The sequence below is a fragment of the Anabrus simplex genome, chromosome 2 (genome assembly GCF_040414725.1).
Source record: "Anabrus simplex isolate iqAnaSimp1 chromosome 2, ASM4041472v1, whole genome shotgun sequence".
NCBI classification, from domain to species: domain Eukaryota; kingdom Metazoa; phylum Arthropoda; class Insecta; order Orthoptera; family Tettigoniidae; genus Anabrus; species Anabrus simplex.
In genome coordinates, this window is record NC_090266.1 from 1044019887 (window position 1) to 1044041437 (window position 21551).

Below are 21551 nucleotides of genomic sequence, written 5' to 3' on the forward strand. Positions count from 1 at the left end.
TACGATTAAGTGGATCCTTCAGTTTATTCAATAGATATGCAAAGAATTGTGTCACCTTTTACAGCTGAATCGTGGAGTTGTCCTTGAAGGCGTGGAGGGGACGTCGTCTTGTGGTTGGCGTTGTCTTCCGTCTTTGGTGTTTTCTCTGTATTAGTGTTGATGGCGACTCGAACCTGAGGCAGGAACGGGGAAATGTGGAGCTTCCGCATCGGATGTCATGGGACTCTGGTGTGACACCTCGTATTTGCAATAATAAACAAACGAAAACAATCTAGGACCTTCCGAGGTGCAGCGATTAAGCACTTCACAAAGAAAATTAAATTCACCGGGTACAGTCTCTGCACTGTACACCATGAGCACAATATTCACACACTTGTTGAAATAAACGACAGTCCAAGTTCTGTTACATCGTAATTTTCAGAAGATTATCACTGGCACTTAAGATCATACGTGATTCTGAACAGGTTATGATGGGAATTGGCATGGTCCCTCGGAAAGAAATGACGATACCGTATTCCACAAGTTAATACTTTCTTTAAGAGGGAATGTTGCCACAGTTTTATTACGAACACAGTTCCGAAAAATGGATGGACAAAGTCTTTAAATGAAATGAAGGCTGGCACAGTTCTATTACGAACACAGTTCAATGGATAGACACAGTCTTTAAATGAAATGAAGGCTGGCACAGTTTTATGTTAGAAACGTTATCGCTGTTTTCACACAGTCTTTAAATGAAATCAAGGTTGGCACAGTTTATGCTAGAAACACAGTCTTTAAATGAAATCAAGGTTGGCACAGTTTATGCTAGAAACACAGTCTTTAAATGAAATCAAGGTTGGCACAGTTTATGCTAGAAACATTCATAGTCTACAAATGAAATATAATCGCCCAGTCGTACAGACTGATAAAAACGAAATTACGTTTTTGTTCATGCACAAAGTTCAAGCCCACGGAGAAGTCTTCCAACACTAACGTTTCCGAACTCAAGTACACAGCGACGTGCTTACTTGCACACACACTGAACTCACGGCTTACTGCCGACTCCTCTCACTCTCTCTGCCTACGGCACACTGCAGCTGCACACTGCCCACACTGCACACTCTCTGATTTACCCCAGGCTGGCGATTCGCTTATATTGCCGAAGGTCGGTGGGCGTGGCTACACATGTGGGCCCCAAGAAAATTTTATATCTTGGCCATCTTTACACCGATTGACATGAAATTTCGGCTAGCAGCGTTCATTATTCCTGCCTGCATGGTGATGTTATTGAAATATTGATATCACATTTCATTCATGCTGCAATGCTATGGAACACGAAAGAACCTTCTGCGTGACGTCGCTTGACCTTGGGCGGTGTTCTAGAACAGCGCGAGCTTGCTTGCAGTTCCCACAATGCCTGTGCGCTCGGCGCAAGTTTTAAATGCTTATGGCCGGGTGTTACCGAGTTCCTCTTGATAAATGAATGAAACGTGAATGCTCGTAGGGCATTCCCGTTTCAATACCAAACTCATTAGGACATTTTACAGACGAAGTCCATAAAATTAGGTAAACGTATTGAAGGTTTTCAGAAGTTTCCTTTCAGATGAAGTTGTATCATTTAGACTCCTTCAAAGAAAAGTTCTTCCCTTGACATTTCTCTCTTCTTTAGAAAATACCAGAAGAGGAATATGACTGTTCATGACTAAACAAGAAGAAGACTGTATTTGTTCGCTCTCTTACACCGTATTATTATTTCGCCTCTCTCACACTGTACTAACGTATCTGTTCGCTCCTTCACACCGTACTAGCATTCACCTCTCACACCGCACTAACATTTACCTCTCGACCAACGAACAATTTAAGTGACTTAGTCTCTCGATTAGAGTTTCTATTGGTCGAGACTTGTCCCCTCTTGCGAGAGTATGGATCACTTCAGAAATCTGTCGCCCGTTCTCCAAACTTCTCTTGCATGATGAGTACACCACTGTGACGTAGCTCACGTGTCCTTTACCGCTCGACCCATTTCCGGCTCAAATTGCTCTACAGCCTGGCTATCAGCTGATAACTGGTCCATGCGTATGCATGAAATTTACGCAAATTAAACCAAATATCCATTTGTTCCCATAAGGTACCATTTGGATGGGTACAGTAGCATATTATTGATATTTTATTTTAGTACAGATTGAACTCTGAAAATTAATAAGCTATGATGTGATATTTGTCATGTAATCCTTGTAATGCTTGTTTGTCTATTCAATTAGATAAGTATTTCTGAAATATGTAACAAATTGTTTGTCAACAGCATCATTTATGCAAGGAATGCGGCTCAAGTTTGGTCATCGCCAGAATGACTGGAGGTGCTGTTTCTGCTGTCACGTGAGAACTGGAACTATAGTTCTGGGGATATGGCATCTTGTAAGTAGACATAATCATTGTGATGACTAGAGGTTTTTCCAGTGCATTCATACTAAGTCACTTAGTTTCATAGAAATTGGATTGGAACAGGTTCTTGTGTGTCTGTGCTTTTAATTTGGCTGTGGTAGCAAAACTTGGTGTAGTAATGAGTGCAACCATATCGGATGAGCATCTCTAATAAATGATGTTATTGGTGTTTTACGTCGCACTAACTACTTTTGCGGTTTCCAGGGATACCTAGGTGCCACCAATTTTATTCCTCGGGAGTTCTTTTACTTCTATAGACACACGGCTGGGGTATAAGCGCACCTTCAATTACCAGTGGACTGAGCTAAGTTGGGCTCAGAAAATCTGTGCTCTACAGCGTGGGTATCTGTTATGTGGTCAGACTAATAAATGGGACATCAGAAGGGGCAACAGACCTTTCAGAAGGAAGCAGTCTGGAAGATTGATGTTGCAACAGCTGTAATGCTGAAATGCATCATGTGTATTTCTTGAGGGTATTCAGCTTATGTTATGTAGGGATGAACCGAGCTCGATAACTGCAGTCGCTTAAGTGTGGGCAGTATCCAGTATTCGGGAGATAATGGGTTCAAATCCCTTTCCTTTCAGGTAAAATACTGTGGAAGTAAAATTGAACCGCATTCGAATCTCTAGATAGGAATTTTCCTATAAGAAGCAATTGTTAGGAAGATGAATACTGACATTCTGGAAGTCATTATTTGGAATGTGAGAAATATGAAACATTGTGGTAGGTTTAGTTCTTCTTCCGGGTTGAACCGTGGTGTTTTCTGTGCATTCCGTGCAGTTTGCTGATGTTTCAAATACATTGCAGTATTCTTTGTCAAGGTGACTGAAATACCCCTATTCGATCCGAGGTAATCAATCTCCCAGGCAGCAGTCACACTACGAGAGTAGTTCCTGACCTTGGCTTTATATATCTTACCCTCTCTGGCTGATGTAAGCTCCCTGGCTGTCTCATGAGAATTCTGGAATGTTATGTATCACAGCCAAGTAGTAGGACTTGCCCGCGCTCTTGTTTAATTAGAGGTTTGTCCTGTGTGTTTATGTTGAGGTCTGTATCTCTTTATGTATGACAGGCATCCAAGAATTGTCAGCAAACTGTACGGAATGTACAAAAAACAACACCACGATTCAACCCGGAAGAAGAACTAAATAATCCTACACACCATGGACGCTTCGCTACTAAGATTGTGGTTCATTAGAGAATGTGAAAAGGGAAATTAATTGGCAGAAATTAAATGTAGTTTGTATAAGTGGGATGTGTTGATAGGTAGAGCAAGGTTTCTAGTTGGGTACCTGGAAAATTATCTGTATATATAAAATAAGAGTTTTGTGTGTACATTGCTCAGAATTTAAAAATAATGGTATTTCTGTATCGGTCGTGTCCACATTAACAAGGAAATGCACTTCTTAATTTTCTGTCTGTATGTACTGTAACAGGAACGCCCTACTTTAGTTCAGTGGATAGCACGGATTGACGCCAGGGCGTGTGGTCCATGCTCAGAGAGTAAGAGAGAGATGGGTAGTTTAATAAGTTCTTATTAAGTTGAAACTTGTGTTTATTTAAAAAATTGACAAATTATATCACCTTTTACATACGAACAGTTGATATTTTGAATGTCCAGGTAGAGGTAGGGAGAGACGTCGGCGTCGGTGATGTCCCACGCTGTTGAACTCCTTCCCTCTCACCATAGAACTCCTCTCAGCACCATGGCACCACGTTATCCCACGGTGTTTGATAACCTTCGAAGTTCGGATGAGGTTCGAACCTAGGAGTCTGACGTCTGGTGATGCCTGCGTGCAATATTTAATTAGTTTTAATTCTACCGAATTCCATGAAGGAAGTAGAGAAATGGGTGGACTTCGCACAGAATGTCAATAGAATCTGATGACACTTCTCTACCGCACTGCACTAAAGATTGTGACGTGACACTGTTCGTAAAATTCACAAGTTCCACGGTTAATAGGATTGGATGGAAACACTTTGAAGAAATTAAAATAAATTCAGTATCACAGTTTGTGACAAGGAAAATTAGCACAGTTCAAAATAAGAAAATACTTATCGTGTGATACAACCGTCGACGAACTCGAAATTAATGGGGTAACACAATGATCTGGTCTTACAAAATGAAATATACCATTACTATGGCACAGTGCAATGAAGAGAAATTAAGTCGCTAGGACACAGTCTTATGTAATGTTTGAATACGATAAAATGAATGTACAGTTCTATGAATGCAAGTTAGAGCACACACAATCTTATGAACTAAATTTACCTTCTTTCACGAAGGCACAGTCTTATGAAATGAGATGCACAGTTTTATGGAAAGAAATTTTCACTGAGGCACAGTCTTTATGAAATGAGTTAAGCTCAGTATCTCGAAAAGAAACTTTTTACTGAGGCACAGTCTTTATGAATTTGGACGCACAGTCTTAAAATCACAGTCATTTGAGAAAAGTCCAGGTGGAACAGTCCCGTAAAATAAATTAAGGTACAGTCTTTGCGAACTGAAATGAAATTCACAAGTCACTTTGTGATTATTTAAAATATCAATCATCTAAGCCCTTTGAGTTCGACACTTTACGAAACCGATTTTATCACTCTTGTATTAGTGTTTGTACAAATTAGTCACTAAAATTTGCCTCCTTCAATCTCGCACAACGTTAAAGTCCTAAGATCGCACTTCCAACCCTTAGAAAATTTAACAGTACCGCTCGCATTCTGTCATCGGCACTCAGCCGGACAGAGTAACGATCTCGAGTACAGTTTCCACAGCTGGCCCGCACGATGTGGCAGCTGGGATACGAAGACACACACACACACTGAATTCTACTGAGCTAGCACGCTTCTTTTATACGTATGGGTTGGACTGCGAGGTTTCAAATACAAGATTCTTCAATCTTTAGTAACGCGGCTTTTCTTTTGCCGATTTTCTTGAAATTTGGTACATTATCATCTGTTATAAGGATCTACATGATGACGTGGTTAAAATTTTGATCGGACATTCCACTCTAGAGATAACAAAATGGAAGCAATGGAATGTTCGATCGTGGCATCACTTGGCCTTGGCTAGTTCCCTGCAGCGAGCAATCACCTGCCTCGCTGTCACATCCATTGCTGGAGCTCTCGGCAGTCTTTTCAGACCATAGTAGACGGGTGTTACCGCGAGTTGCGTAAGAAATACTTTGACAGCGAATGTCGACAGGGCATTCCCGTTTCAGTACGCGCATCACGAGAAAACGGCTGAAGAGAATTTAATGAAAATCGGTATGTGAAGTCGGAGAATATGTCGCTACAATCTAGGTCATAAATAATTTTATTCATGTTGAGTGAAATGGTAGTTTAGGGGAAGGCCTAATGTTTAATTCTCAAATATTTGTTATTGCTGGTCCTATCGACAAATACTACATAACTAAAGTTGCATAGTATTAAATTTCCGGTCATGTATGTCTTATACATTTTTACCATATCAGCTTTGATAAGAGAGATTCATGAATTTGGATTTTTGTTGCTAAGTCCATATCAGCGCCTAGGCATGGGAAAATGGGTAAACAGAATTTAATGAAACGGTATGTAAAGTTGGGGAATAAGAAATTACAGTCTATGCTAGAAATATAATTTTATAAGACGCCCTAATATCACAGAGTCGAAAGAAAACTAAATGTGAACGCCTACAATATAGGAAGCTCATAAAAATTCAACAATTACATCACATTGACCCTTGTTTGTTGTGATGTGCTTTGTGCGTTCTGTTGCAAATCATCTCCGATAGATGTGATTACTGCTGCGTATAGAGTATACAGCCTGCCTGAATATTGGCGGGAAGTAGCTGGGAAGTTAGATACCTTCCTTTTTTTTAGCATGCCATTCCTCTGGTTCGTAAATTGTCTGATACTACTGGTACGTAACACACTGGTTCATCATGGCATTCGAGCTATTCAGTCATTACTCTGAGGCACTGAGTGGATTGAGCAATCTGCGCATTTAACGGAATAATGGCAGAGGAGTGTTCACGGCTATCTGCGGCCTGGTCATTCCAACACTGGAATTTTGGACTGTTAGGTCGGCACCGTAGTACTGATATAGATGTTGATTCCCATAGTGAATCTGAAATATTTGTCCCGAATGAGTAAATTTATAATACCAATATAAATGGTCCGTTATTGGAGATTATAAATTTTCCAGCTAACTCATTCCTGGTTGCCAGCGTATCGCCTTTGTGTGCTAGGTTGGGCTCATCATTTGGTACCTAGCACACCCACCAAGACGCTGGCTAGTGCATACCGTGGAGGCCACTGCGTAGGCTACTTGGAGCCACCAGCGGTGCCAATGCACTATGAGAGACTTTGTCTATGAAAGTTTACGTTTGGTAAATAGTCTGTTGACAGTGCAAGTGAAATTTGCTCAGTGTAGCTGTATCTTGTGCTTCGTGAATAAATAAATAAACCGACAGCTTGGAGCGACGTGTAGCACATGTCATGCATAAGCCATCTGCTGCTGTGGAGTGACGTGTCACACCCATTGCGTTGATTTATTGTTCAATCACGAGAGTTTGTTTCAAACAATGTCCAAGGTCTCTTCACAGCCATCTATATAAAGCGTTATTCTTTCGTTTCGTGTATCTATCGATGCATTTTAACTATTTTGCGCCAAGTTCGTGTACTTTTCTTGAAATGGCATCTGTAAACAAGGATAATTTTTCTAGCGATGCTATACCAGGCATATTAAATGAGTGTGTTAGTGATTGAGGATAATAGTTACAATAATTTTAGTGATGATTCTGATGACAGCGATGTTGATATGGCCGAATTAGTGATGAAGCTTAAGTGATACAGGAGAAAGCCTCATTCTCTTGTGCCATGTTCCGAAAACACTCGCCGTACTGCATTCTCCGATCAGGGTCATCTTCATTCAATGCATTAGAAGTCTTGGGACGAAAACTTCCAGCCTTGCCATTTTAATAACACGGCGTACACTGATTCCACTAATTCCAGTCTCACGTGCACATTGCTTTGTAGATTTCTGCGGTGAGTGTTCAAAGCATTTCAAAACCATAGCCGAGGACGTGGGGCTTGTTGCTGTGCAAGGTCTCTCAGATCTGCCCTTGTGAACATCGCATATGGTACACGAGTCTCGAATTTGTCTCGACTGTGTGCAATTGTCACTCGCATTCGCGGTTCTGTTCTGTACACATGTCTCACCCGTTGCCGTTGAACTTCTACAACATTCTTGGTTTTCCAAACTGGTTCAGAATTACTTTCCACTGTTCAAATGACAATCCTGTCTCCATTTCATTGTAGCAACGCTAACATAACGTCATGTAAGTCACATCTGTTTACAGGACATCGTATGATAATCTTGGCTACATTTGTTCATTGTTGCCTATCGCATAGCAACATTAGCGTAACATACCCGTGCTTTTTGCTCAGTCTTCTACTTCTAATGCGCCTCGCGGCTACTACTGTAGATTAACTACACAACAATATAACACAGTCTTCTGTCTGAATGCAGTAGCAATGCAATACAGTAGTGTGAGGTGGCATGGTGCACGCAGCAGAGGAAATACCAGCGCGTGAGTTGAATTTCACATTAATTTACTTGACATGAATTAAATGCCTCATTTTATACATATACTTACCTACAAATACAGTATATCTGTTTGCAGAACATCATACTACACATTACTGTTGTTTTTCGGTCCAATTTTGTAATACACTAGAGTCCCGTTAATCCGAAAGTTCTGTTAATCCGAAATGAAACATTCATTTTTTTAAAAATTCTGCGTATTGAAATGAAAGAACATATCATAGAATGAATATTTACTTGCATTTTATTAGTCATATTTTACTAGAACAACTTAATGTAAAAATAATTACACATCATAAACCGTCAATCACTGGTCATTTATCTTTACAAAGTCTGTTAGTTTCTTTTGTCGTAGTGATTGGAACCTACTCAAAGATGCAGTGTTAAACCAGCCTTCTCATAAACATCACATCAGTGGGCGTAGCAGCGGAGTGTTGCTCGACGTAGTGTACGGCAAGTTCTAAGACGGCCGTGGCATCTGAATGTGACACTAGTTGTTCATTGTGGTCTTCTTCGTCATCACTCTGTTCCTCGTCAACTCCAGATTCTTTCTCCACCTTAGCTACAGTTACTTGGTCTGTTTGTAATTGACGACAGTCAGCTTCCAACCACTCCCTAATGTCATTTTCATTGCCGTTTTCTCCTCTACGGTTTCTAACTACCCTACTGTAATTTTATACAGTATTTTATTAATGTAACTGCTAAAGAATGGACATTTCAAATTACAGAATGTACTGTATTGTAGAAACTATTTTCCTCAGACGGTTGAGACGCTGGCCTTCTGACCCCAACTTCGCAGGTTCGATCCTGGCTCACTCCGGTGGTATTTGAAGGTGCTCAAATACGTAAGCCTCGTGTAAGTAGTTTTACTGGCACGTAAAAGAACTCCTGTGGGAGAAAATTCCGGCACGTAGGCGTCTCCGGTAACCGCAAAAGTAGTTAGCGGGACATAAAATCATTAACATTATCGTTAGAAAATATTTTCCAGTTAATCCGAAAATCTCGTAATCCGAACAGTCTCCAGTCCCAATTAGTTCGGATTAATGAGACTCTACTGTATATTAAATGAATATCTCCTCTCAAAGTGTGTGTTCATTTTGTTGGCACCCTCTGTATGATAGCTTGTATATACAGGGTGAAGCGTAATTCGCGCACTCGGGCATCGCAGCGCGACTCCTCACATGCCAGCAATAAAAAAATGTCTGTCACAAAACTTCGTCCTGCGAGTATATCCGGCAGAAAAAGGACGTTGAAGTGTGGCAATCTGGCAACACTGTAACCACATGTAGAGTAACTACCTCTGTCAGCACATATTAGTCGTGCTGTACAGTTAGTGCAGTGGGTAGAGTTTTTGGTTGGCATGCAGGAGGTCGATGGTTCGATCCTGGGTTGAGGCTCATTTTTTATTTGCTCATTTCCATCTGACATTACCTACTGTAATACAGTAAGACACCGTTTCTGAGGTCATATGTATCCTACATTTACAACAACATAATAGTAGTAATAATAGTAATAATAATAATAATAATAATAATAATAATGCATTGAGATACGTACTAAACAGCATGCGGTTACCAGACGCAATGTTGAAAGGCAGAATTATTGGGACCATGGTGATAACTCATACAAACTGTAACAGAGTTTGGACATTATTCGCAGAGCACGTTGCTAGGCCTACTGGTAACGTAAGGCCCTAACGAAATGTAATGGACCTGAACGAGGCAAGAATAATAGTTGGTACTAATCTATGGGATCATTGGAGGAGGGTACAAAGAAAACAGGTTTCACATCTAGTAGATGAAGTGGTGCGAATAAATTCACGCCCACGACGTGGAAAGGGCGCCTTTCAAAGCTGACCAATGAAAACGATTGTTCATCCATTTCTAGGATCGTAGTATGCAAGTGCAAATGGTTTCTAGAGGACCCACTGCAATCGCTGTTGACGATTAAGATGCCAGGTACCATACCACCTGGACTACATTTACGAAATAAAAAACATACGCCTCAAACCAGGATCGAACACTCGACCTCCTGCATGCTAACCCAAAACTCTATCCACTGCACCAACTGTACAGTACGACTAACTTCTGCTGACAGAGGTAGTTACCCTACATGTGGTTACAGTGTTGCCAGATTGTTACTTTTCAACGTCGTTTTTCTGCCGGATGTACTCGCAAGACAAAATTTTGTAAGAGACATTTTTTTATTGCTGGCATGTGAGGAGTAGCGCTGCGACGCCCGAGTGCGCGAATTACGCTTCACCTGTATATTTACGTTCAAACTAACTTTGAGGGAAAACAGCCTCTTTTCACAGTCATTGCTTTAGCCATACTCCACATACCTTTCTGAGTATGAATGACACATAAGTATGTTGCCAAGTTACGAAAATTATTTGATTTTATATGTGGACAAGATCTTTCTAATCTTGTTTTGCCTGAATTTTATTGTAGGAAGAGTGAGTAGTTTTTTTGCTAGTGGCTTTACGTCGCACCAACACAGATTGGCCTAATGGTGACAATGGGATAGGAAAGGTCTAGGAGTTGGAAGGAAGCGGCCGTGGCCTTAATTAAGGTACAGTCCCAGCATTTGCCTGGTGTGAAAATGGGAAACCACGGAAAACCATCTTCAGGGCTGCTGACAGTGGGATTCAAACCCACTATCTCCCGGATGCAAGCTCTCAGCCGCACGCCCCTAACCGCACGGCCAACTCGCCCTGTGAAAGAAGTCTTTTTGGGGAGGGGAACTGAGGATTTTTCTGATACAGAGATACCCTTCACATGTCTCTTTGAAGTCCATCAGTTTTCTTTCTTGAGTTTTGCTTAATTTTTGTCCTCCAAAAACGCCCATTCAATTCTGTTGTGATCCACTATAGAAAGTCATCTTTTCAATATCCAAGAAGAATGGGTAATTAGCTCCTCATTACATCTGCAGCAAACTCAGCTGCATAGAAAATTAACATCCTGGAGCATTTTTCTCAGAAATAATTTTTATGCTGCCATATTTTCTGGGAATTCATGTTTCATTACTATTAATGTGATGTACTGTTTTATGGAAACTGGGAGGAGTGTAGCCATCCCTTAGCCAAGGTCAACGTGATATTACTTCAGGCTATATATTGGCAGGATCTGAAGGTGGTATTAAAGAGCAACATAAAACAAAATGTCTGAAATGAATCATGCTTATCATTTCCATTTTTCTTGGCCATTTCTAATTTTTATTACTAGTTTAAAATCCAATTATGTCTTTCATAAGCAGAAATTTCATACTTCCAATTTGGTTCCTTTTTTAAAAATGTTATTGCTCTGTGGTAATGTTTTGGCACTAATGCATTGCATGTGATGCTATTCTAATTTACAGATGTTGCATGTGTTGGCACTGTCGGTGATAGCAGTGGTTCTGCGCCATCCTGAATTAGTGCAAGAAGATAATGCGAGGGATCCAGTTCTACCAACACCATTAAGCGAGGTAGAAGAAGAACATATTGTGGAGATAAATATCCTGGACTTGCCGTCACAAGGAGACAGCAGAGCTAGACATCCTACAGATTTTGCCACGGCACATGGATATCGTGATATTTTTGGACACCGAAGCCTTAATCATCGTAAGTTTTGTTACATCCTGTTATTTGAAGTGTTGTTGCAGCCTGTTATGTGAATACATTGAAAGAACTACTCAACTAATGGATAAATAAAAACGGGAGTGATATGGAACATCCCGGCCTTGTCATATGAATTTAATTTTTAAAGGAATATGATTCAGCTTTGTATCAGTTATGTGAATTTTTTACATAGCAGAGGGATCTTTGTCACTAATACAGTCCCTGTGTCAGTTGACCCAGGATTTGATCCTTCAACCTTGAGGACAGAAGGTGAACATGTATACAGCTATGATCTGCCATTCCCAAGTACTATACATTCTCCTCATCGTTAACTGTTCTGCTCTTAGAATTATTTCAGTAATTAATTTCTCCTTTCTTATTTTAATCACCACCTGAACTGCCCTACTTTTCTATTTTCTCAAATCAGCAGAACCAATTGTACAATGAAATTAGAACAAAGAGAAGAAAGAATGGCTTAGGAGTGCAAGTGTTGGAACTGTGGGTGTGGCCAGGCATTGAGGAGTATGAAGGAAAAGTTAGAGTTTGATGGAGATAATTAGGATTCTCTCAGAGGGCAGGAAGGAAAGTAGGCCTCCTTCATAAAATGTACAGGACACAGTAGGTGTCAGAGGGATGGGAAGGAAAGGGGGGAATTGTAGAAGACAGGTGGCCTATTGTTTTAAGAGGAAGGAGATTGCAGGCTAAGGGCTCTATTCAGGATCAGAATTTAGGACGCGCGCGCGCGCGCGTGTGTGTGTGTGTGAGAGAGAGAGAGAGAGAGAAATCTGTACGAGTCACTGCGGGTAGAACAATCTAGGGAAGATGAACAGGGAACTGTTGCTGAGAAGTGTGGAAGTAGGAGGAAGGGAAAAGGTAGGAAAGGGAAATGTGGAGTAGTGGATAGGAAAAGGGAGGTGGAACAGGGTCATGAGAGGGAGAAAAGGGAGGAGGAAGTAGCCTCTGCAGCTGTCAGGAAAGATAGGGCTGATCAGGAGGGGAGAGGATAAAATGAGGTGGGTAGGGTTGATGCTCTTGTCATTGGGGATTCCATTGTTAGACATGTGGGGCAAGTGTGTGGAGGAAAGGGAACCAGGATGGAGTGTTATCCAGGAATTAGGTTGAGGCAGATGTTGAGGAAAGTAGAAGAGGAGGAGGGAAAGTAGGTGGTGGTAGTTCTTTCACGTTGATATTAACAACGTAAGACAATCAGGTATAAGTACCACCGTAGTTGGGAGGTGTGGGATCTGGTAAATGCAGCATGGGTGAAGTTTAAGAAAGTGGAAATTATCAGTGGAATACTGTGTAGGAGGCATACTGACTGGGTGAATGGGAAGTGAGACTATTGAGTGGGTATATGGGAAACTGCCAGTCAGATTTCTGGATCCTAATGGGTGGGTAGGAGATACGGATCTGCGGTTAGATGGCATTCACTTAAACTGCAGTGGTACATATAAGTTAGGAAATTTGTTTCGAACTGTCATAGGGAGGAGGATTCAGGGAAACAGGGTGGCCTAGGGGGCGGTGATAAGGGTGTAGGGAACTGGAAGTCAAGTAGGGATGACATAAAAATGTTAGTGCTCAACTGTAGAAGTATTGTAAAGAAAGGAATAGAATTAAGTAATTTGATAGATATATATATTGTAATAGTTGAATAATGGCTGAGAAATAATATAATGGATGCAGAAATATTCTCACAAAACTGGAGTGTGTATCATAGAGGTAGGATAAGAATGGTAGGAGGGGGAGTATTCATTCTGATGAAAGAATGATTTGTAAGCTACAAAAAAGTAATGACAAACATGAAATTCTAGTTGTAAAGCTCATCTCTAAAGATAATAGCCAACTCGGTATCTTTGGAGTATACAGACCGGGAAAGTGTAGCGCTGACGCTGATTCAGAATTATTTGCTAAGATAATCAGCGATGTAGGAAACGGTATGGAAAGGAACGTGATTGTAGCAGTTGATCTCGGTTTACCAAATGTCAATTGGGAAGGTAATGCAAATGACAGGAAGCATGACCAACGAATGGCAAATAAGTTAATATGGGAAGGGCAGCTGATTCAGGAAGTGATGGAACCAACTTGAGGGAAGAATACTCTGGATGTGGTGCTGGAAAAACCAGATGAGCTCTATACAGAAACTGAAGTAATAGAGGTGGTATTAGTGATCAAGAAGCTGTTTTTGTGGTAATTAAGAATAAATGTGAAAGAAATTAGGACTATAAGGCAGTATCATATGGCTGATAAAACAGGCATGAGGGAGTTTTTAATAAGTAACTATGATCGGTGCAAAATGGTAAATAAAAATGTAAACAGACTATGGGATGGGTTTAAAGCAGTTGTTGAGGAATGTGAAGATAGGTCTGTACATTTAAAGGCGGTAAGGAAGGGTAAAGATCCACTATATTATAACAGAGAAGTAGAGAGACTAAGGGAGAGGTGCAGGTCGGAAAGAAATAGTTAGAAATGGCTGTGAAAGGAAGGAAAAATTGAAGGAACTTACAAGGAAATTGAATATAGCAAAGAAGTCAGCTAAGGATAACATGATGGCAAGCATAATGGGCGGTCGTACAAATTTTAGTAAAAAATGGAGGGGTATATATAGGTACTTTTAAGGCGGAAACGTGTTCCAAGAAGGACATTCCAGGAATCATTAATGGACAAGGGGAGAATGTAGGCGAGGATCTTCAAAAAGCAGAAGTATTCAGTCAGCAGTATGTAAAGATTGTTGGTTACAAGGATAATGTCTGGATAGAGGAGGTGACTAATACTAAAGAAGTATTAAAATTTACCTGTGATAACAGTGACATTTATAGTAAGATACAAAAGTTGAAAACTAGAAAAGCAGCTGGAATTGGTAAGATTTCTGAGGATATACTGAAGACACTGGGTTGGGATATATTACCATATCTGAAGTACATATTTGATTACTGTTTGCATGAAGGAGCTATACCGAATGAATGGAGAGTTGCTATATTAGCCGCTGTGAATAATGGAAAGGGCGATAGACATAAAGATGAAAATTACAGGCCAGTCAGTTAGACATGCATTGCATGTAAGCTTTCGGAAAGCATTCTTTCTGATTATATCAGACATGTTTGCAAAATTAATAACTGGTTTGATAGAAGGCAGTTTGTGTTTAGGAAAGGTTATTCCACTGAAGCTCAACTTGTGTAATTCCAGCTAGATATAGCAGATAGCCTGGATTCAGGAGGTCAAATGGACTGTATCGTGATTGACCTATCTAAGGCATTGTAGACCAACAGGTTCTGTTGCTGTTAACATTTCCACACAGTTCATCCAATTCTACTACTTTTCCTACTTTCATTAGTAGTTTGACAGCAGTTTCCACCTATTCATTTGTGATTTCACTCCTGATTCAGTCTCCTCACACTCTACCTCTATCATCTTGTCTACACGCCTTGTCACATTCAGGAGATCATCAAAGTAATCCTTCCGTCTTTTCCTTTATCTCCTTTGGTTGTATTCTCTCTCCTCCTTTTGCTTTCATCTGTCTTGCATGGACTTTCTTTTCTCTTACCTTTTCCAAATCCATACATCATCCTTTTGCTCCTATCTATATACTTTCCCAAATCTCATGTAAATCCTTCCCAGCATTTCTTCTCTTACCACTTTCTTGCACCTTCTTTCCATTTTCTGATTCTTTGTTCTGTTTTGTCCCTATTCCATTCTTACCAGATAGTTATGAACGGGCTGAACCGAGATGAACAACGCGATGTCCTTTGGACAGATCGATGCAAGCAGGCCCACTGGGAAAGAATGAGGGAATTCTGGGCTCAAAGGAAAGCAAGTCCACTGCTGAATGTAACAAGACTCGATGGCCCCAGCAAAATTATATGTATAAAGGCCATGTCATTGCATAACAATATGATGCTGGGCGATGACATGAGAAATGTTGCACTGATTTACACTATGCGTGACAGAAATGAGATGTGAGTGGATTAAAGACATGCAAAATTAAGTTCCTTAGGATTGACAGATGAATAGAAACTTGGATGCTACATTATCTATCCATATTATACAATACCAGTAGGTGTCTTGTCGATGTGGACAAATCTCAAGAACCATCAGATTTTTATGCATTTTTCATTTTTGTAGAGAGCATATTGAAGATTTAAGTGTATGAAACGTTTATCTGCGAGAAAAGGGAGTTGAGAAGTGGTAATTTTAGGAAAGGAACTCGAAGAAAAAGACTGCATCAGAGCGTTTTCTTGTCTGACACTGCCTAAACCGTCTACGACAGATCCCGATCATGTGTGAAAGAATTGTTGAGCATAAAAATCTCTAGTAAGAGGTCTGCAATAGTATATACCTATCTGTAAAAGGTAATCCCCGTAAGTGTTATTATATTATAGTTTATAGTAAAAAAATCGATCTTAAAATTAGAAACCATATTTTGAGAATAATCCAGTAATACTTAACAATATTGTTTATTTACCTCAGTAATTTTATTAATACAGTGGAACCTCTATTATCCTTTCCCGAACTACATTTCCCGGGTTATTAGTTCCGATTACGTGGTCTTGCGAGCACACTAATTAAATCACGTTGTAAAAATTCCGCATTATCCGTTTCTCAAAGAAATGATTTCCCGGATCAGCCGTCCAGAAATTACAGTCCCATCAACGCTAAGTCGTAGAAAGAGTGTTTTTCAAGAAACTATCTCACAAAAGAACGGCTATGGCATACCTATGGATCTTGGCGTTAACGTCCCGTCATTGCAATAATTAGAGCAAATACTATACTGAAAAAGCGATCGGCAGTAACTTTCATAATGGACCATCCTAGCATCACATTCGGGTCATATTGTTTAGAGAATTCTCGGGAGTCATAAAGCAGAGAGTGGCCACAACAACCGAAAGGAGGTAGAGCGCATATCGACAGCTCCACTTGAAGACTGAACGTGTTTCGTCAAATGTTCATACTTGTAAAATGTCTACATTATGTCCAGGGTTAGATGTTTTAGATTACATAGCTGAACAGGTATTCGACTCTTACCTCAGGGCATTGCGTAGTCACTGGGCTTGCAGGCAGAAATCGAAACTGCTCCTTCTTAACACAAACCTTAGTATTTTAATATTATCGTATACGATTATGTTATCTAGACCAGAACTGATGTTGCACCTTTCATACATAAAGGCATTGAAGGTCTTAGGATTGCCTATTACTGTTTTGATCCTAATCTAAGACTGGGAATTTTACATTAAAATGTCAAAAATACCGCAGTCGTTTTATTTGCGTAACGTTGCATTTAAAAATATTTTGTATCATTTCCCACTAATATGACTTGTGCTGCAAGCACGCTTTCCAGTTGAGTTTAAGGTCACAAATAACCATAACTTCTGAAGTTTTGATGATATTTTATCTCTTTCCAATTTTATTGCAATTAGTGATGGGCAGAATTGAATGTAATGCATTTGAGAATGTTTGAGAATCGATACATTCGAAACCATATTCTTGTGTTCAACATAACTTTTAAAAGTAGTCCTAATTTACGTGGTAAAAGATTTCTATAAACTGACTATGAACAGTATACCGATGACCAAATTACATATACAATGGATTTTGCCATCATGCTGAGTGCTTTTGCATCTGATGTGCTTTATTAGATTAGAGAATTAAAAACTACTTGTGGTAGATTGTTGTTTGGTTTGGCGTAATTAAATTTTTTAGAGTGTGGCTGATCAAAGTTGCTGAACTGAAAGAAGTTTACATGGAAAATGACGAAGTTTCCCTGCTAAAACTGAATGTATAGAAATTTTTAACTCGCGTGCTGGTAAATAATGTTTGAAGCCGGCTCTGTGGTCTAACTTGCCTGCTTCTCACCCGGAGGGCCTGGATTGGATTCCTGGCCAGGTCAGGCATTTTTACCTGGATATGAGGACTGGTTCCAGGTCCACTCAGCCTACGATTACCTTGAATTAAGGAGATATCTAACGGAGCACTGGTGACCCCTGTCTAGAGAGCCAGGAATAACGGCAGAGAAAAATTAGTTACACTGACCATGCATCATCTCATAATCTCCAGGCTTTCGGGCTGAGCAGCGGTCGATTAATAGGCGAAGGCCCATTGGGGCTGTAGTTTGGTTTAGGAGTGTTTTGTAAGATTATAATGATACATATTTCGTTTCTGTGACGTTTAGCCAAATTATTGGTTTCCATTCATTCCCGGATTTTCCGTTTTCCCATGTTGTACGCTTTTTTTCTTCCGTGGTCCCTCCCAAAAATGGTGAATCAAAGTTCCACTGTATAAGAATACCTTTTACAGTATGTAATTTTCATGGGGGGTTAAGACTTATTGTCATGCTGGAATAGTTTTTAAATATCCCTTCGAGTATAAAGGAGCAAGGCGGAAGGCTGGAAGGACCTTGAGAGAACGCAGCTGTGAACTATGACCATACTTCAGGAGGAAAAACTACTATGGTAATGTCTTCATCATCATTTCCAGTTTCCAGCTTCCCGGGTCAGGTTGTGAATCAAGGACGCCAATCACTGCCTGTCTCTCCACCACTCTTCTCCTTTCTAAAGTACAAAAAGTACTGAAGTACTTAAAGATAAGGTAATGTTATGGGGGGGGTGATCATAAATTGAGAATTGCTCCCATGCAAAGCTTGGATGGGTCACTAGTATAAATAAATAATACACGGCAAACCTTGGAGATTAATAGCTTTTTGTTTCTGGAATTTCTCTCTCTATTTTCTTCAATCCTGTCGTATTTGCTTTGGTTGCAGAGTAATTCTCTCGTGGTATTAAAGTTCGCCTAACATCAAACTTCCCACACTTTATAACCAATGCCACAGACTCAGATTTCCACAGTGCTTTTGCTTTCATCTGCACAAAGAAATCCTCGGTGATACGGTATCTGGTAGAGCTACTGCTCTATGTACCTTCTATCTTTACAGTCGATTATCCTGATTATAACATATTTACTTGATTTTTAAAAACTCTGTCTTATTGGCAAGACTAATTTTGTCTGAAGATGATTTTGCACACAAATTTGAAAAATATAATTTTTTCCAGCATAATGTCCTTAATGTGCACGTCACTGTTCATTGGCTTATACCGAGTAAGTTTGCCACACTGTTAGTGTTGCGTAGCTGTAAACCTTCATTTGGGAGATGGTGGGTTTGAATCCTACTGTCGGGAGCCCTGCAGATGGTTTGTCTTTTTCACTGTAGGTAAATCCTGGGACTGTACTAGAATTGTGACGCTCTGCAGGAAACCATACCTTAGTTGGAAAATCACATTTAAAAAAAAATTAATATTTTGATCGTAGATAATTTTGCGATTATTTTCATGAAAACAAGAAGTTTCTAGCTCAAAAAGTGATCACTTTATGTAACTTTGAAATTGTGAGACAGAATTTATTCAATTACGAGAAAATTGATTGGAAAATGGGGTATTGTGCTCTGATAATATGTAATGGATTTAAGAAAATCAGACCATTTCACTGGATAAAGTAATTAAAGGGTATTAAAATAATTTTCATAAATACAGTAGAACCTCGATAATTCGAAATCGGTTAATTCAAAATCCCGCCTAATTCGAAGCAGCTCTCGTTCCCGGAAACATGAGATACAGTTTTGCATGTTATTTCAATTGTTTAATTTGAAATATGGATAATTCGTAATTCGAAGTACACTGTCGGCCCCATTACTGAAATTCAGACTTTTAATTCGAAACTGCCTTTACATTTTAAAACAATAGTATGTTAGAGTAATTTCAACTCGAAATTTATCCGCTCCGCGCCATAATAGAACGCGCGTTCCGGAACGTGGAGGGGTAGCTTTCCGCACTTACACTCACTTCGGTGGGTCTACAGTGCGCTTCATGATTGGTAAGTTGATTGAAGTCGGAATTCTTTTGTATTCAACCTTTTAAGGAACGCCGTAATATCACGCAACAGACAGTGTGCGGGAAAACAGGATCCGCGAACACTGGCGATGCCGACAGTTGGCGAAAAAACGTGGCTCATATAATAAATTCGTAGGCACCAAACAATATTATCATTGCCGGTGAAACTGCATTGCTTTATTTTAATGCGAGCCCAAACGGTCTTATAGTTTTAAAGGAAAAATTGTCAGCCGGGAAATCGTACGAGGGTGAGGGATGGGGGTCATAGTAGTGCGTTGCAATGCACATGGAAGCGAGATACTTTATCCCCTCGTCATAGGAAAGTTCGATAAGCTACAATGTCGGGCACTTTCCATGCCAGTACAAAGCATCTAAAAATGCAAACAGTACGGAAATCCAAAAATAATGCATTTGCACAGCGGAACCAGCATAATTTATCCTCGTCTTTGAATTGTGCGATTTTTTTTCTTTCATTGCGTGAGGTTATGTTTGTCAGTGATTTATTAAGTGCGTTATTTGAACATTGTAAATGCACCTTGTTGGATACATTTCGGAAATAGTTTTTTCCATGGCATTTGAAAGGTTTAAACTGTGAAGCGAGGTGATTGCATGTATTAATGGGTCTGAGAATACTTTGTGACGCAGGAAGTGTTTACATTTCTGAAATACGAGAGAAGTGCCATGGCGGGAAATCGTACAAGGATAAGAGTCATGGAAAAGTTCGATTTTAAGGGCATCGGGTACTTCGTGTGAATACAAAGCATCTAAAATGCATACAGTATAGTAATCCAATTAATAAAGCACTAGCACATGGGAGCCAGCATCGATTTCTCCTCATGTTTGAATCGTGCTATTTTTTCTTTCTTTCGTTGCGTGAGGTTATGTTTACCAGTGAGATATCCGAGTGCATTATTTGAATACTGTAAATGCATCTTCTTGGATACATTTTGGAAATAGTTCTTTCTCCTTGGCATTTGAAAGGTATAAACTGTGAATCAAGGTTAACTGCATGCAGTAACGGACCTTAGAATATTTTGTAACGCGGCAAGGGTTGGTACTTCTGAATTGCGAATTGGCGGTTAATTCGAAATCACGTAATTCGAAGTCCGATTTTTGAGTCCCAATGACTTCAAATTAACAAGGTTTTACTGTATTTAGGAGTTCTGTTCTCCATAAATCAAAAATGTAAAAAAATGGCAAAAAAGTGAAAAATGAAATTTTAGTTTAGTTGCACTCGTATATGCACAAGTTCTGCCTTAATATGTGCAAATAAGATAAGAATACAATAATAATAATGATGATGATAATAATTAATAATAATAATAATAATAATGTTGGATATTTTAAAAGATCATTCTGGAACTACACATAGTCGGTATCCAATAAGATTTACATTGCATCTTGTATCCTGTAATAACAAAACTGAATTGTTGCTCATTTTTCTGGAATGTTCTTAATTATGTATAGCTTTTCCATTTGCGAACACAATCTGTCTCGCTACTTGGCCCAGGTTCGGTGGCCTTAATGTCACCTGGCCGTTGGCACAAGGAATCCCTCTTTTCTGCTGTGCAGTACTGTCTAATGTTTTTTAACAGATATTATTTCATCCTTTCTGCAGTCATACCTTTTACTTCCAACTTCTTAGGTACGTTCTACACATAGTCGGTATCCAATAAGATTTACATTGCATCTTGTATCCTGTAATAACAAAACTGAATTGTTGCTCATTTTTCTGGAATGTTCTTAATTATGTATAGCTTTTCCATTTGCGAACACAATCTGTCTCGCTACTTGGCCCAGGTTCGGTGGCCTTAATGTCACCTGGCCGTTGGCACAAGGAATCCCTCTTTTCTGCTGTGCAGTACTGTCTAATGTTTTTTAACAGATATTATTTCATCCTTTCTGCAGTCATACCTTTTACTTCCAACTTCTTAGGTACGTTCTGAGGAAGATTATCTGCCTTGCAAATTTTCACTATTACAGTTGAACGGTCCAATTTTTGTTGATAGGTATTGACCATGGATATATTTTTTTCACTGTAAAATGACTGAAAGATACGATCTAAGGAACTTTT

At 39.7% G+C, this 21551-nt stretch overlaps 1 protein-coding gene across 2 annotated transcripts in view; it reads left to right on the forward strand.

The window, feature by feature from the left end:
• LOC136864674 (lysosomal-associated transmembrane protein 4A) overlaps positions 1-21551 on the forward strand; it is a 100044-nt gene that overhangs the window by 25676 nt on the left and 52817 nt on the right. For both annotated transcript variants that reach the window (XM_067141981.2, XM_067141982.2), the window contains exons 2-3: positions 2282-2394; positions 11363-11606. In XM_067141981.2, the coding sequence (XP_066998082.2) occupies positions 2290-2394; positions 11363-11606 (349 nt within the window). In that variant the 5' untranslated portion in view covers positions 2282-2289. The remainder of the gene's footprint in view (positions 1-2281; positions 2395-11362; positions 11607-21551) is intronic.